Raw genomic sequence first — 14,030 nt, 5'->3', positions numbered from 1 at the left:
ATGCAGATCTTCACTGAATGAGATGGAGGTCTCCACTTTTGGACCAGGTATATTTTCTTCCTCATTTTGGATAATTCAATATCTGAAAGGTTTCTTGAACTTATGAACTGAGCAAGGACTTTGGCAGGTAATTTTAGGAGGAATCCTTCTAATGCTTTAGATGATAGGCTTCTGTATCAAGGAGATTGCACAAGAACAATAAAACTCTGGGTCCAGTGAATGTAGCGTGTCAGGTCTAGGGAGCAAATGTAAGGTGTGCAGGTGGGTAGTATATACAATCAGGACACTGATCCAGCCATAAGAATTTCAATCTGTGAAGTATTGCATTGCTTGCAAATGCCTTTCAGACAAGCTCTTAGAAAACATTAAAGAAAATGAGAAGATTTGGCTGACATCCCAGTGTCCCACAACATTAACTATTTACTAACATCTAGCTTTATTATTGCAGAGACTGCAAGCACATGGCATTTCCCCAAAGCATTTGCTAATGTAAAATGAATTGTCGGCATTAGAGAAACAGTCTAAATAAGAGATCAGCAGACTCCCCTGTGAGAAGATGTCCAGAGCTTTCCTTAGTTTAGTTCAGTTTTTACTTTGTGAATTCAATTATTTTCCCATCTGTTAATGAGTTATTTTCCTTAGAGTTGTTTAAAAACTCCAATAAAGAGATGTTATCTCATACCATAGAAACCAGAAGAGGATGGCTCTCTAGGAGATCCATGAGAGAGTAAACACTCCATGCATCAAATAAGGCAACAGGTGAAATCTCACGCCCTTAAGGATAAGGCAGCCAGCCAATGAGCCAATGTCTTAGCTGCCTTTCCTTCTTAACTTTCTGTGCTGCTGAAGCCATTTTTGATTCTTTCTGTTTGGAACAGTCTAGATTCCTTGTGCTTTGCATTCACTGCTAGCTGGGTACTCCAAAAGTCTTGCAGTCAAGCACTGGGGCAGGCAGGCCAACTGGCAGCAACAAAGCTGTGTCAGATGTGTCCCGGTGCCTCTGAGACTCTGGAGCGAGCTCTTTGTGGTAACGTGAGCTTTACAGGGAACACAGTGTCACTGAAGGCAATGGGCCCCAGTAGGGACCAAGTAGGTCTTCACCTTGACCTGAGGTGTAAGTGTCACCAAAAGGTTGTGGATGGAAGCAATAGCTGATGGATCTGAGTAGGACTCCTGGGATCATCTGCTTCCCCAGGCTGCAGAGCTTTTTCTGCTTGCCTGTTCTCATAGTGCAAAGACAAGAGTGATTTCTGAATAGACACATGAAGAGAAAACAAGAGTTTGCTGAGTAATAAACATAATTATTACTTTCTAAGCTCATCTGTAGTCTCCATGGTATTGACTGGCCACTGTGGAGATCAAATTGCTCCAGCAGATGTTGATTTTATGGTGAATTTTACTAGTTCTTAACTTCCTTATTCTTCTGAGATGGACTCTTTAGTTCTAAGCCACCTGCCAAGCAGCATCAGGGTCCATGTTGCTGTGGGCCATGTGTTCCGATGACATAAATTTTGTTGTTTAACCCCACACCATTCTGTAATGTCAGCATTCATATCATGCTTTTCACCTACCACTTTGATGCACAGGAGCCCAGTGAGCTGTGTCTTCCCAGGATGAATGGATGGGTATTAATTTTGTAGTATGGTGCAAAGAGTGGAGATGAGCATTAGATCAAGGCTAAGAATAGAAATAATCTTCTAATATATATATTTCTGAGAAAGACCTATTTTACCAAGCTGTAACTGTATTGCTTCAGCTAGTGCAAAAATTGATACTACTGCCACTTTGGCCACATTAACACTTCTTCATATCAAACTTAACAAGAGAGATAGCTTAGGTAGAGCAGAGTTTGGGATGTTTCAGTTTATTGCCTTTCCTACATTTGTCTTGATTATGGACATATGATAGGCATTTTATTAAAAATAATTAACATTAATATATGTTCCTTTCCTTTCTTACTGGAGTGTGTTTGTCCATAGGCAATGGAGACCTCCTGTTAGAGAATGATGCTTAGACAGTTACTAAGATATATTCTAACAGAATGTAGGGCTAAAGTGTTTAGCACGCTCAGCCTCAGAGGACAGAGGGCAGCTGGTATCCCTCAGTGGACATCTCCTATGGCAGAGATGGAGGCTGCAACATAAGTACAACGCCCCGTTTCTGCAGTGGATTGGAAGCTTTAATTGCAAATGGAAGGACTTCATACAAGCTAAAATGTTAAGAATCAGGCAGAAAGTGCAAGGTGGCTTATTTAGTTTTAAAAGTTTGTCAGTTTGGTTTTATTTTTTTCTGCTCCTACAGAATGGAAATTACCTGACTGTGCAACAGAAAGCTGAGAGTAAATTTGGCTTTATGTGAAAGGCATTATCAGATGCACAGTATAATTATACATAAAATTGCCACTCTAACTGACACAAGTCAGCTGGGAAAAGGAGCAAGTTCTGCTTCAAAGTTTGTGGTGAGATTCTAGACAGAAAAGCAACCTTGCAAGCTGATAGTATCATTTTAATTGAGACAGACAGGTGTGTTAACCAAACAAATGTTAATTGCTGCAGTTGAAATTCAGGACTCCATCTGACAAAGCACTGAGTACGTCCATTCCCTAAAGTCAAAAAGAAGCACCTTGGAGGTTTGGGCCTTTGCCAGAATAGTAAGATAAATTTTGAGTCAACAATTCATGTTTCTGGACTGTTCCAGACTCCACTGTTGTAGGAGTTGCAGAAATAGCAGAAGTGTCTCCATCTGTGCTCCAGCAACCAGATCCAAACATCAAGAAAAACCCAAAGCACAAGGGTGTGGGCACCATGGTATGGCAGGAAAGCAGTCAGAGAGCTTGTTATTCCCAGGTAGCACAGCACCTATTGCTTTTAGAAGTGCTGAACATGAAGTCTGATACTCATTTCTCACCAGTAAATAGGCGAATATTTCATCCAGGAAAGTCAGAGCACAGTCTGGTGGGGTCTGGCTCCATCACAAGCTTCCTCTGTAAGGGCATAGGCAAATTACTTTATGGAGCAAGGCTGATACTCTCCTTCACTTGAAAAGGTATAAATACGTGGCTTTCCATATTTTCATAGCAGAGGGGTTGTGAGTGGATTTCATGATTGTTGTCAAATAAATGGCAATAAAGAGTATAGCATGTGTTCAAAAAACATTTAGATATACTGAGGGACATGATTTAGTGGGAAATGTTGGTGATAGGTGGATGCTTGGAGTGGATGATCTTAGAGATCTTTTCCAACCTTGGTGATTCTATGATTCTTTGATCAAAATCCACACGTGTGTGAACACCTAAATCCTTTATTCCAACTACATCTTATGGGCATTGGGGTCTCCTGGCTCACCACCTTTGCCCATAGCTTCCTGGGTGCGCTCAGATGGAAGAGCACTTATATTTCCCATCTCCAGAGGCTATGAGATACTGAGCAGAGATGGAAGAGCATGTGTAAAAGAAATGTCCCAAAATTTCAGAAGTAATTACCAAAAAACAAGAAGAAAAGAGACTGAAATAAGGCCTCTACAGTCTTCTCCTTTGAATAAAAGGGCTTCTGAGAGAAACTTGACATTTCAGCTTTGAAATAGATGGTGGCAGAGAAAGTACCTTAGTGAAAAGTTTTTAATAACTAGCTGTAAGGGAAAAATATTTTTCGTACTAATATTCAGAGAATCGTTTAAAAAAAAATCTCCCCTTCAACCAGTGTATCTCTTTGCCAGTAGCTAATATTAGTGGCATGTGGCAGTGTCTTTCAACGCGTGCCTCTCCTGGCCTGCCATCCAACCAGGCAACTGTGGGAGATGCTCCCAATGCCTCAGCCTCCTTCCCTTTTCCTTTCCCCCCACCCATTGCCTTGTCAATCCTCTACTCAACAGGTTTCACCGGCCGCACAGCAAATGCAGCCCACACAGACGATACAGCCGCCACAGCCCACTGGAGGCCGCCGGAGAAGGGTGGTGGATGAAGACCCTGATGAGAGGAGGAGAAAATTTCTGGAGAGGAACCGAGCTGCTGCCACACGCTGCAGACAGAAGAGGAAGGTCTGGGTGATGTCACTGGAAAAGAAAGCAGAAGAACTCACCCAGACAAACATGCAGCTTCAGGTGCGAGCCACTGTCTGTGCCCCCATGGACACAGAGGCCCTCTTTGTGCTTAGTGCTGCCCCGGCACAACCACTGCTGTGTGGGAGCGCGGCACTATCAAAGGTGGTTAGTCGAGGTGCCTGTGCTCCAATTAGAGGAATAATTTCATTTTAGCAGGATAAGCCAGGAAAAAGCTGTCTTGGGATTAGAAGCCTTCACTAGACAGAACAGTATTTATTTTCTTTTCTTGTCACTGTTTTGGTGGGGTTTTTTTTAAGTGCCATTACCTTGGCTATAAAGGACTTCTTCAGAGCAGAGCACGTAGCTAAGCCCCAACTCTAAGCCAGTGAGATGGGAGCATAAATTGAAGGGAAGAGTATGAAAATAAATTTGGTATTAAAAGCACAGGAATGGCGTGCTTCTTACATTGTGCGCGGAAGTTAGTTTGTGTGTCAGCTTATGGCATCAAATCTGGGGGCCAAACTGCCCTCAAAAGGAGTTAGTTATAAAATAACGTCAAGGACATTCATCCAAAGCTATGGATCATTTTTTGCGCTCTTCAATTTTAACTTTGTGTAACAGTGCATTTTAAGATTTGTGGCAAACCAAACCCTCTATTTCTTTTCTAGAATGAGGTCTCCATGCTGAAAAATGAGGTAGCACAGCTGAAACAGTTGTTGTTAACGCATAAAGACTGTCCGATAACAGCCATGCAGAAAGAATCACAAGGATATCTAAGTAAGTAGCTAGTATGCTTACTCTGTCTCCACACCACCCACAGGAAAACACAGTTTCTAGTTCTTCCCTCCAGAATCCCTTCTTGGCCATATTACAACATGAACCTCTCTTCTCAAACATCGTCCAAGCTGTCCCATCTCCTGCCCCTATTTAACCAGCCCTGCTTAAAATCCAAAAAGCCACAGTTCGCACCCAGCCCAGCACTGCTGGTCCCTCCCTGTCCCTCCACCCCGCAAGGCGATGCGCACGGATGGATGCTGGCTCCCATGTGGAGGATCCCCGTGGAACTCAGAGCTCCAGACCTGCAAGAGTCCTCCTGGGCACAGCGCTGCCAGCACAGTAACATAACTCTCCAAAAGGGAAGTTATAAAGGAAAGCATTACAGCCCCCTCCAGCGAAAACGGTACTGTGCTCTGACTGTGGCGCAGACCAAGCGCGGAGCAGGTTTTCAAGGTTTGTTCTTTTTAACTCTTATATTGCCTTTTCTTTTTAAAATCACATCTGATGCTGACATTGAATCAATTCTGTCTAGCTGATGCATTTTACAAGTATGGTAATTTATGAACAAATTCTTTGCTTGGCCGTAGAGTTCTTTGCTCAGAAGAGCCTCTGGGTTAATATTTGCTAGATTGCAGCATTCTTTTAAAATAGAGCCCATTTCTGTCTTGTCTGCATTACTATGCATCTGTCTCTTTAACAGTACTCAAAGAAAAAATACATAATTGCATTACATGCCTATCAACTGTTGCTTGAATTGGATTTTCTGTGATGCAGTGCATTACACTGCAATTTTGATTTCTGCTGGAGCAAATAGAGAATTTAGGCTTTATAAGCCTTATGATACTGGACCTTTTGTCCTAGGTGTTGCTTTAATAGCCACTAAGGTACTGGTGTTTTTTCAAGTTGCTGGCTCCTAACATTGGGTTACCATCAGGTGTCTGAATATGCGCTCTGTCCCTTGTCCTTTTCCAGGTCCTGAGAGCAGTCCTCCTGCGAGCCCAGTCCCAGCATGCTCCCAGCAGCAAGTCATCCAGCACAACACCATCACCACCTCCTCCTCCGTCAGCGATGTTGTGGGCAGCTCCACTCTCACCCAGCTCGCCAGCCACAGAACAGACATCAATCCTATCCTTTAAAACTGGTGGATCAGAAACTGCTAGGGGAAAGTAGTAGCATATCAAAACGTCCTCCGTGCTAAGGACATTTTTGACCGTAACTCAAACCTGGAAGATTCCTCAGTTCTTGAAAGACTGGCTTTCATTTTTATAGTTATTAAAATGTCTTTTATACTTAGTTACATAAAAGGGAGTTATGCAATTAATATGCTATCAGCTTGAGAAATGCTTTGGTGCATTCTCCAGTTTTTTTGGTACCAGTTACTTGTTTATAAACCTAACTGTCTCTGTACATAGTCACATTTTCTTCTCACCAATCTAGCCTGAAGCCTCAGAAATACGGAGTTGTGTTAAACTGCAGCTTGTTAGCCAATGTGAGGCATGAAAAGTATTAAACAGAGTCATATGTAAGTAACTAGGAGTAATTAGGCTATAAATATATAGAGAGGGCATCTGCTGACAGCATCATAAAAAGTGAGTTAGAATTGTGCTATCACCAGAACCTCGTCTTTCAACGCGGTTACACAGTGTGTGGCTATCGGAACAAACCCAAACCCCAGTAACGTGCCCTTTTGCCCAGCTGTCCTCCTCCAGCTCTCTCCCACTCTGCCCTTTTTATCCTTCAGTTATTCTCACAACTCTCTTCTCCCTTCCCGAGCCCTCTGCTCTTCTCTTTGCCAAGCTTCCCTCTCCTCCTCCCCCTCTTAGAGAACAGCGATAAACAAGTAAAAACATCAAGCCTACCTACAAACTGCCAGCACGGCTGCTGCTTTCACTAGCTCTTCACCCGCAGCTGGGCCGCACTGAGCTTTTCTGTTTTGAAAAACAGAAATGCTCCTGATTTAGTGCTTTTAATAAACAGGGAAAGGTGAAAGCAGTGCAGTTGCAGGTGAAGCAAGATTGAAAGCCAGCTGTGTTGATGCTAGGAGCCGTGTAAGCTGCTGAGGTAAATGGCTGTGGCACAGAGCAGGCATAGCAAGTAACACCTGAGAATTACAGCAATTCTTTAGTGCTGCCAGTCGTTAACATAGCAAATCCATGTAGTATATAATTCAGAAAAGTTCTGTTCCCTAACCTGCTTACATTGTTCTAGCACTGAAAGTTAACAGCCTCAGATTTCACAGGCTATAAATGAAAAATAAATCAGCGTAACCATTCTGACCAGTTGGCAAAACGCCACTTTTAATTACCGGGGCAAGTCCTGGTCTCTGCAGGCATCCCCTTGGATGTACACGGACTGGCTTTGAGCTGGCAGACATCAGTGGAGCTTCACTGACCATAATGGCACTTACTCCAGTTTACAGCGGGTAAGGAATTGTCTTATAATGACGTTAAAAATTTTTTTTATCAAGTGTGCAGACACTAAGAAGTGCTGCAAGAATGGCAAATTCCACTGCACTCACTGGATAAAATTCAGTCCTGCAAAGAGGGTCTGTAAAGGGGCTTTATGCCACAATTAAGGGTTTTGTTTGGACTATGTGCCTGCCTCAGCACAACGGATTTGCATCTCAGAGCAGCAGCAGTGATTGATGGGGAAATCAGAGGGAGATGATGCCGGTTAATTACGCTGCCTTTCTGTATCCTGGTTCTCTCAAGGCTGGCAGTGGTGACACCTCCTTCATCTGCCCTACAGAGCAGGACCCAGCTCTGAATTGGTGATGAACATTCAAACATTTCAAACTGCATCTTTAGTAGCAAAAGATAATTCATGTTATTCCTAGCAAACACTCCAAGCCAGAACATGCTTCGTTCTGAAGTGAGGTTCTTGTCCTCAGCTGCTGTTTCTTGGTTGTGAAAGGAGTCACAGGTTTAAGAAGGGTGGCCCTTCTCAGAGCGGGAAGGAGAGCTAAACAAGCAAAGTGAGGGGCACTGTCAGGAGCAGGGCTCTTTTGGAAGGAAAATGCAACATTCTGAGGATTGTTTCTGAATAAGTTCTTATCTCGGTAACTAACTTTTTTATCAGTATTCTTGAACAGTTCTCTTTCCGTTTATGCAAATATGTTCAAAAGAAGATTTTTAATGTACAGTGTAAATCTTGACTTGATTATATAGTCTAAGAACCAAAAAAAAAAAAAAAAAGAAAAAAGAAAAAAAATACAAATGTAAAGGATTTTCTATTATATTTTAGACAAACATATACTTTTAAAGTGTTTTAAATACTGAATCTATAATTTTATTTTTTTTTTAATCTCCGGTGGTAATAGCTAAGTGGTTTTGCTTCATCATGGCTCCCAAAGGAACTTCTTTCAAATATGCAGTCGAGCAAAATGTTCCAGCTGAATATCCACGATGTAAAAGACAAAACAAGCCTTTCCCCTGTGTCTGAACGTCATCTTTCACTGTGAAAAATAAAAAGCCATCACAGGGTTAATTTGCAAACCTTCCCTCTATATGGGTAGCACTTAAATATGTTAAAAAAAACAACCACGAATCTAAGTAGTTGATAAGGTTAGAATGTCCAGTTGAGCTGCACTGCACTAGAATTACGGTTTAGCTTCATTTTGTTCAGTCTTCTCAATTAAAATATTTAGCTGTTAAACTGAAAGCCTCTACATTAACAAGGAGGAAAAAAAAAAAAAAAAAGAAAAAAGAAAAAAAAGTGGAAAAAAAAAATGCAAAAACCTTGCCTAAGTTTTGTTAAATTCAGCAACTTGACAGTTTGACTGATGTGTATTATATATAGCTCAATTATTTCTTTTTTTAATGCTAACTAGGCAAGCCAACCGCACATGTTGGCCTAAATGTGTAATTACAATGAAATGTCTCCTCTCTATACTATTGGCCTTTAGGTATAATCATTGCTAGTGATGTGGAAATAAGTAAAGGATGAAAAGCTATTTGCTATTGCTTCTTGTAACTCTGTCACAGGTTCACAGGCCAAGCCAACACGCAGCATATTTATATCAGCTCTATCGGTAAAAGGACCAACCCTGCCAGGCACCTTATATCGCTCGTCAGATTCACTTCCACCTTAAAGCACTCTTGTTTTGCAGGGCAGGGACCCTGCAGCCTTTCCCCAGGCCTTTGGCCAGTTGTATGCTGGGGCAGCCTGAGGAAGGAGGCTGAGGACAGAGCCTGCCCCTCCACCCCGCTGTGGCCTTCCTCTCAGCACGTCCTCCTGCGCTCTTTCATTTGAGGAGAAACCCTGCTTTTCCACCAGCTGCTGCTGGAGTCTGATGTGCTTTTCTCTTGCCTCTCAAGCCCAGCCCGTTGGCAGACTCTGGGCCCCATCCCACCAGCAGGGACTTGATGAGGAGCTCCCCTGCTCAGCTTTGCTCTGCACAGGCTTTCTCCGCTGGAAAGAAGCCTGCCCACCTCAAATATATCTCTGGGGATGACATGTCTTGTTGCATTACAGCGGAAGTACGTTGGAAATCTCAGCCACGGACAATTGCAATACTTTTATTGGAAAGAAACTATGCTGTGATCCAGCTCCTTCTCCCCCAGCCCCTTCCCTGGGTCAACTTATGCAAGCCATATTCATGACACTGCCTGTGGGAGACAAGTAGTTTGTGTGCTATCATGGTGTGTTTTATAAGGACGATGAGGATGATTTATGGAGAATTTTGTGCTGTTTGGAGTTAATTCCTGCTATGAAGCTAAATGTATGCTGCCCATGTTCTGAATAGTGGAAAGTCAATGGTTCAGTGCCTCAGTGCGTGTGGATTTTGTGTGTTAACTGACTCCGTCCTATTAACTAACAAGCCAGCTATAAGTGTTGTTAAATGCCCAACTTTTGAGAATTCATATTTTTTTAAGCGACGATATTTAGTGTTTAAAAGTAGCCTTTTAGTTTAGGCATAATGTGCTTTTTAGCAGCTAATACCTTTTTTTTTAGTAAAAAAAAAAAAAAGAAAAAAAGCATATAGAGTGAATTTATGAAAACTCACGAGGACCAAAGCAATTTTAAAACAGGAATCTATTAATTTAGTATTCACATAGAATTTTATAAAGTATTTATTAATAAATGTTATTTTAACACATTCCATTTGAACAGTATTCTTGTACAGAATCTGTTTGGTTTTGGTTTTATTTTTTATCCTTTTCCTTTAATGTTTCGGTATTAGTTTTGCAATAACGTGCTCTAGGTGTGTGTGCATCATAATCTTTCAGGGTCTCGAGCAGAAGACATCCATCTAAGATGGAGAAGTTAGCTGAGGTCAGTTGTACAGAAATTCCTAGAATTAAATGTTTTCCTTAAAGCAGCATCTGCTTTTTTCTTTTTTCTTTTTTTTTTTTTCTTTTAATAATAGCAAAACAAATTACGAACTTTCAGTCGTTCCCTTTGTATTGGAAAATATGCTCTCTCATATTAGAAAGCATGGGTCAACATAGAACTGGAAAGCCTGCCTGTTTTTTCTTTTCTCTCTTGTTATTTTTTTAAAGACTGATTACATAAATCACCGTGGAAGATCTAACCCCATTCTTGTTTCCCTTCTAATACCACATAGTGAGTTGCACTATACTGCCTTATCATTGCTTCTTCTGTCCTCTTACTAAGCAGTGTTCCTTAGGTGTAGACCATTGAAACTCCATTATGCATCAGATAAAGTTACTGAAGGGGGAAGAAGAAAAAAAGATTGATCCGTAGACGTGAAAACTGTGCCTATAAAACAAAACAATTTCCAACTAATTAGCTCCTTATTTCTACGTTTCAGTTATTTATATTATTTTAAAATTGCACTTTAGCTCTCGCTCTTTCTTGCTCTCCCTTGTTAAGTCATTTATAATTCTCTTGTAAGACGTTTGCACCAGATACATTTATATGCTTTCACTGGTGGCATATCTACAACTTGTCTCTCACATCTGCCCAAACGGAGAAGCTGAAAACAACCAAGTCTGCAGTGTGACTTAGACTTTACACCCTCTTCATGATAGCATATAAATGTTTAATTATGCAAAGTGTGTGAGGCAGCATCTAAGCTATATTTGTAATCTCTCATCCTGAGAACCAAAGTGTCCTCTATAGCGTAAGGTCAGGAGACTGGCTCTGTTGTGCATGATAATGCACTTTGACTGTTGTCTAACCCACGGTAGCTGTGACGCTGCAGTGATAACAGTGGCCATACTGTGTATTAAAAGTGTAAATCAATAAAATATGTTGCCTTATAACTTGACTAGGGACAGCACCTTTAAAAAAAAAAAAAAAAAAAAAAAAGATTAAGAAGATTAAGAAAAGAGACTAAAAACTTCTAAGGACAAATAAAGCAATAAAATCTTAAGCGATCTAAACACCAAAAAACATCATTCATTTTTTTCATCATCTGAAGTCATAATTTTATTGCAAAGACTGCTTATATCGGTAACATTGTTTTCAGAGCTTACAGTTGTCTCGGTTTTATCAGTGGCTTACACGTGGAGCTAAATTGCTTAATATTGTTGGTTTTACATAGCTTTCAAACCTGCTTTATAGCAAATCTTAAAACTTTGTGAGGCCAAAAATGTCAGTGTTCGCATACACTCAAAAGAAGATTGATTCGCTAAGTGGAAATCTGATTCTTTCCCAGGCTCTCCTTGGACTTGAATCAATAATTGCAAAATGCTATATTTAGGCTGATATGTAATACCTGGTATTCGGGATCTCCAGTTCCATATTTATGCAAATTAAATGTTAATTATGCTAAGTTTCCCTGGGTAGAACCTTTCTTGAACCCCCTCTCCCCAAAACATCACGCCAGCCCGTGTTGCAAGACTACGAGACCCAAATCTCTTTTTGGCTAAAATACATGCAGCAGTTTTCTGAACAAAGACTGTAAGCTCATTCTACCTTTACGGCAATTGAAGCAGTGTCAGGAAAGAAGGGACGGGGGGCTGATAGTTTATCTGAAGGGAAATGTTTTCCTTGCTGGATTCTAGGAAATTCCAGAGAATTTCTTCCCCCCCACACACATAGGAGCTGGGGTTGCAAGAATATCAGAAACAGCCTTTTACCACACTTTCAAAAGGCAAAATATTTTGCATGCAAGGTGTGCTCGCTCATCCAAGTGAGAGTAATGGCCACTGAGAGTTTTGCCATGAACTTTGTAATCTGAACCCCAGTGTTTCCCAGCCCATGTTGGTGAGCTCTGTACTTTTCTCTGTATCAGCTCAATTTAAACACCAGGTCACAATCATCCATGAAAGTCGCTTCTTTGGAATATTGTCATTGTCCTTGTTTTAAGGAACTTTTAGCACTGCTTGGAGTAAGCCTAAACTATCGAAGTTTATATATATAAATATATATATATTATATTAAAAAAAAAAAAAAGGTGCTGTCACAGTAAGTTTGGGGCTTGAGGTTGTTTGTATTGTATGCAAAGTTTTTATGTTTGTTTGTCTGTTTTATTCTGTAAAGCAACCACCTTCCTTAACGGAGGGAGATAATTTTTTTTTATTATTTTTTTTGGTACATAAGTGTAAATAGTTGCTGCAGCATTTAATATGTTTAATTTTATGTTAAGCTTTTTTGTTGCATTGTGAACCCATTATTGTTGCAAATGGACAATGAGTTCATTGAGACTGTTCAACTAGGTCAGATTTTTACATCTCTTTCTAGCTAGAAGAGACAGGATTTTTGTGCATTTGTACAAATGTTAATAATATCACTGCAATTCCAATATAATAAAGCACTCAAATACAAATATTTCCAGTAGTTTGGCTGTGTCTGTAGCCCAGACATTTTATGACACAGATAACTCCTGCAAGTTAACCGTGCTGCTTGTTGATTATTTCTATTCTTAGGCAGATCTGGCAGCTCATGCCTTCTTTGCACTTGGCTGGCGATGCAAAATCTCTAATCTCCCCCAGAACTGGTGGAGGATTGGGGTGCAGGGCAGCACCCATGTGGCTGCAGGATCAAGACCACCCTGCTGACCTCACTGCACAGGGCCACCACATGTCTACCGGAAGACTTGGTGCCTTGCAGGAGCGAGGTCTCTGAAGGTTGTCCAAGTGCAGAGGCTGCAAAGCCTCAAACAAAAAGGCTGATGTGGTAGAGCCTAACATAAGGCCTCCGCATAAGGATGAGACAAGCTGTTATTTTACTTTTCCTTGCAGCTGGAGTGTGCTTATATCAAAATACACTCTATGCTTGTTATCCTGCCAACCTTGCCTCTTGCCAAAAGCTGCCTGGAAATGGATTTCCTGCTGGGCTAATTAGCTCTAATTGTGGTGCCCCTGTTATCTTGCCAACCTCATTTCTCACTATAAATTGGTCCAATACAGACCTTGGCACCACGAGTAAATCGTAACCTGAAATTTGTCAGGCTGAACCCATCCTTAGGTTTACATGATGCTATGACCATGCTGCTGTGCTGGGGTGATGACTTGATGGCTGTGCCCACAATCCATAATGTGCAGTCTTGCTGCAGTGACAAGCCTGCCAAGAGAACCTGGTTGTGGTGTCACCCTGCAGGAGATGCACTGGGCAGCCTGCAGGGATGCTCCTTGGAGGTCTAGCATAAATGCAGGTCCTGCTGCTCTCCCCCTGGGTTTTCAAAAGGCTGAATCCAGTCAAGAGCATTTGCCCTCCTAAAATGGGTAGGAAAAAGGCAGAGCCATACCACTGTTCCCATTCTCTCTTTGTAAGAGCCAGAAGGAGCTGTAGATGTACATGGCTCCCTCTCCAAGGGGGTCCTGCAGCCACTTCCTCACACATCAAGCAACAGCATTATATAGAGTAATTTCTGAGGCCATATAAATCTGAACAGCCTTTTAAGCAAGGCTGTCACACCACTGCCTAACCTGTATTTATACAGCAGGGCTTTTGCTTTGTGACCAAATACTGGAAGAGAATCATCATAACTATAAAAATAGATGCCTCCCATGAAGGCATATCACAGGACTTTGTTATTGTCCCCACAGTTATATTTACACCTGACTGTATGAGCTAAGCAAGATGTATTCAAGCTGAGGTAACACTGCCCTTTGCAGCTGATTCATGGTTTCCCAAACCTGGCCACAGCATTTGTTGCTCCTCCAAGCAGTCCGCTGTTACTACTGCTCTCCCCAGGTTGCTCTGGACAGCAGTCATCAAAACAAAGTTATTATTAGAGGAAAATGAATTGTTGACAGTGAATGCTCCAGCCCCTGTCATTCCTTTGTGGGGAGGCAGCCAGATGG

The 14,030-nt window shown here is 41.5% G+C and overlaps 1 protein-coding gene across 7 annotated transcripts in view; it reads left to right on the top strand.

Moving 5' to 3' along the window:
- CREB5 (cAMP responsive element binding protein 5) overlaps nt 1-12,552 on the top strand; it is a 241,291-nt gene extending 228,739 nt beyond the window's left edge. For 5 of the 7 annotated variants that reach the window (XM_015853850.2, XM_085540547.1, XM_015853851.2 and 2 more), the window contains 3 exons: nt 3,871-4,098; nt 4,707-4,815; nt 5,788-12,552. In XM_015853850.2, coding sequence (XP_015709336.1) covers nt 3,871-4,098; nt 4,707-4,815; nt 5,788-5,951 — 501 coding nt within the window. In that variant the 3' untranslated portion in view covers nt 5,952-12,552. The remainder of the gene's footprint in view (nt 1-3,870; nt 4,099-4,706; nt 4,816-5,787) is intronic. The other 2 variants (XR_014943626.1, XR_014943625.1) reach the window with 2 other exon arrangements.
- The last annotated feature ends 1,478 nt before the right edge of the window (nt 12,553-14,030 follow it).

Source organism: Coturnix japonica, chromosome 2 (genome assembly GCF_054131305.1).
Source record: "Coturnix japonica strain WE chromosome 2, WE-NBRP24, whole genome shotgun sequence".
Taxonomy (NCBI): Eukaryota; Metazoa; Chordata; class Aves; order Galliformes; family Phasianidae; genus Coturnix; species Coturnix japonica.
Note: the sequence above shows the minus strand (reverse complement) of the source record. Positions and strands in the feature narration are given on the sequence as shown.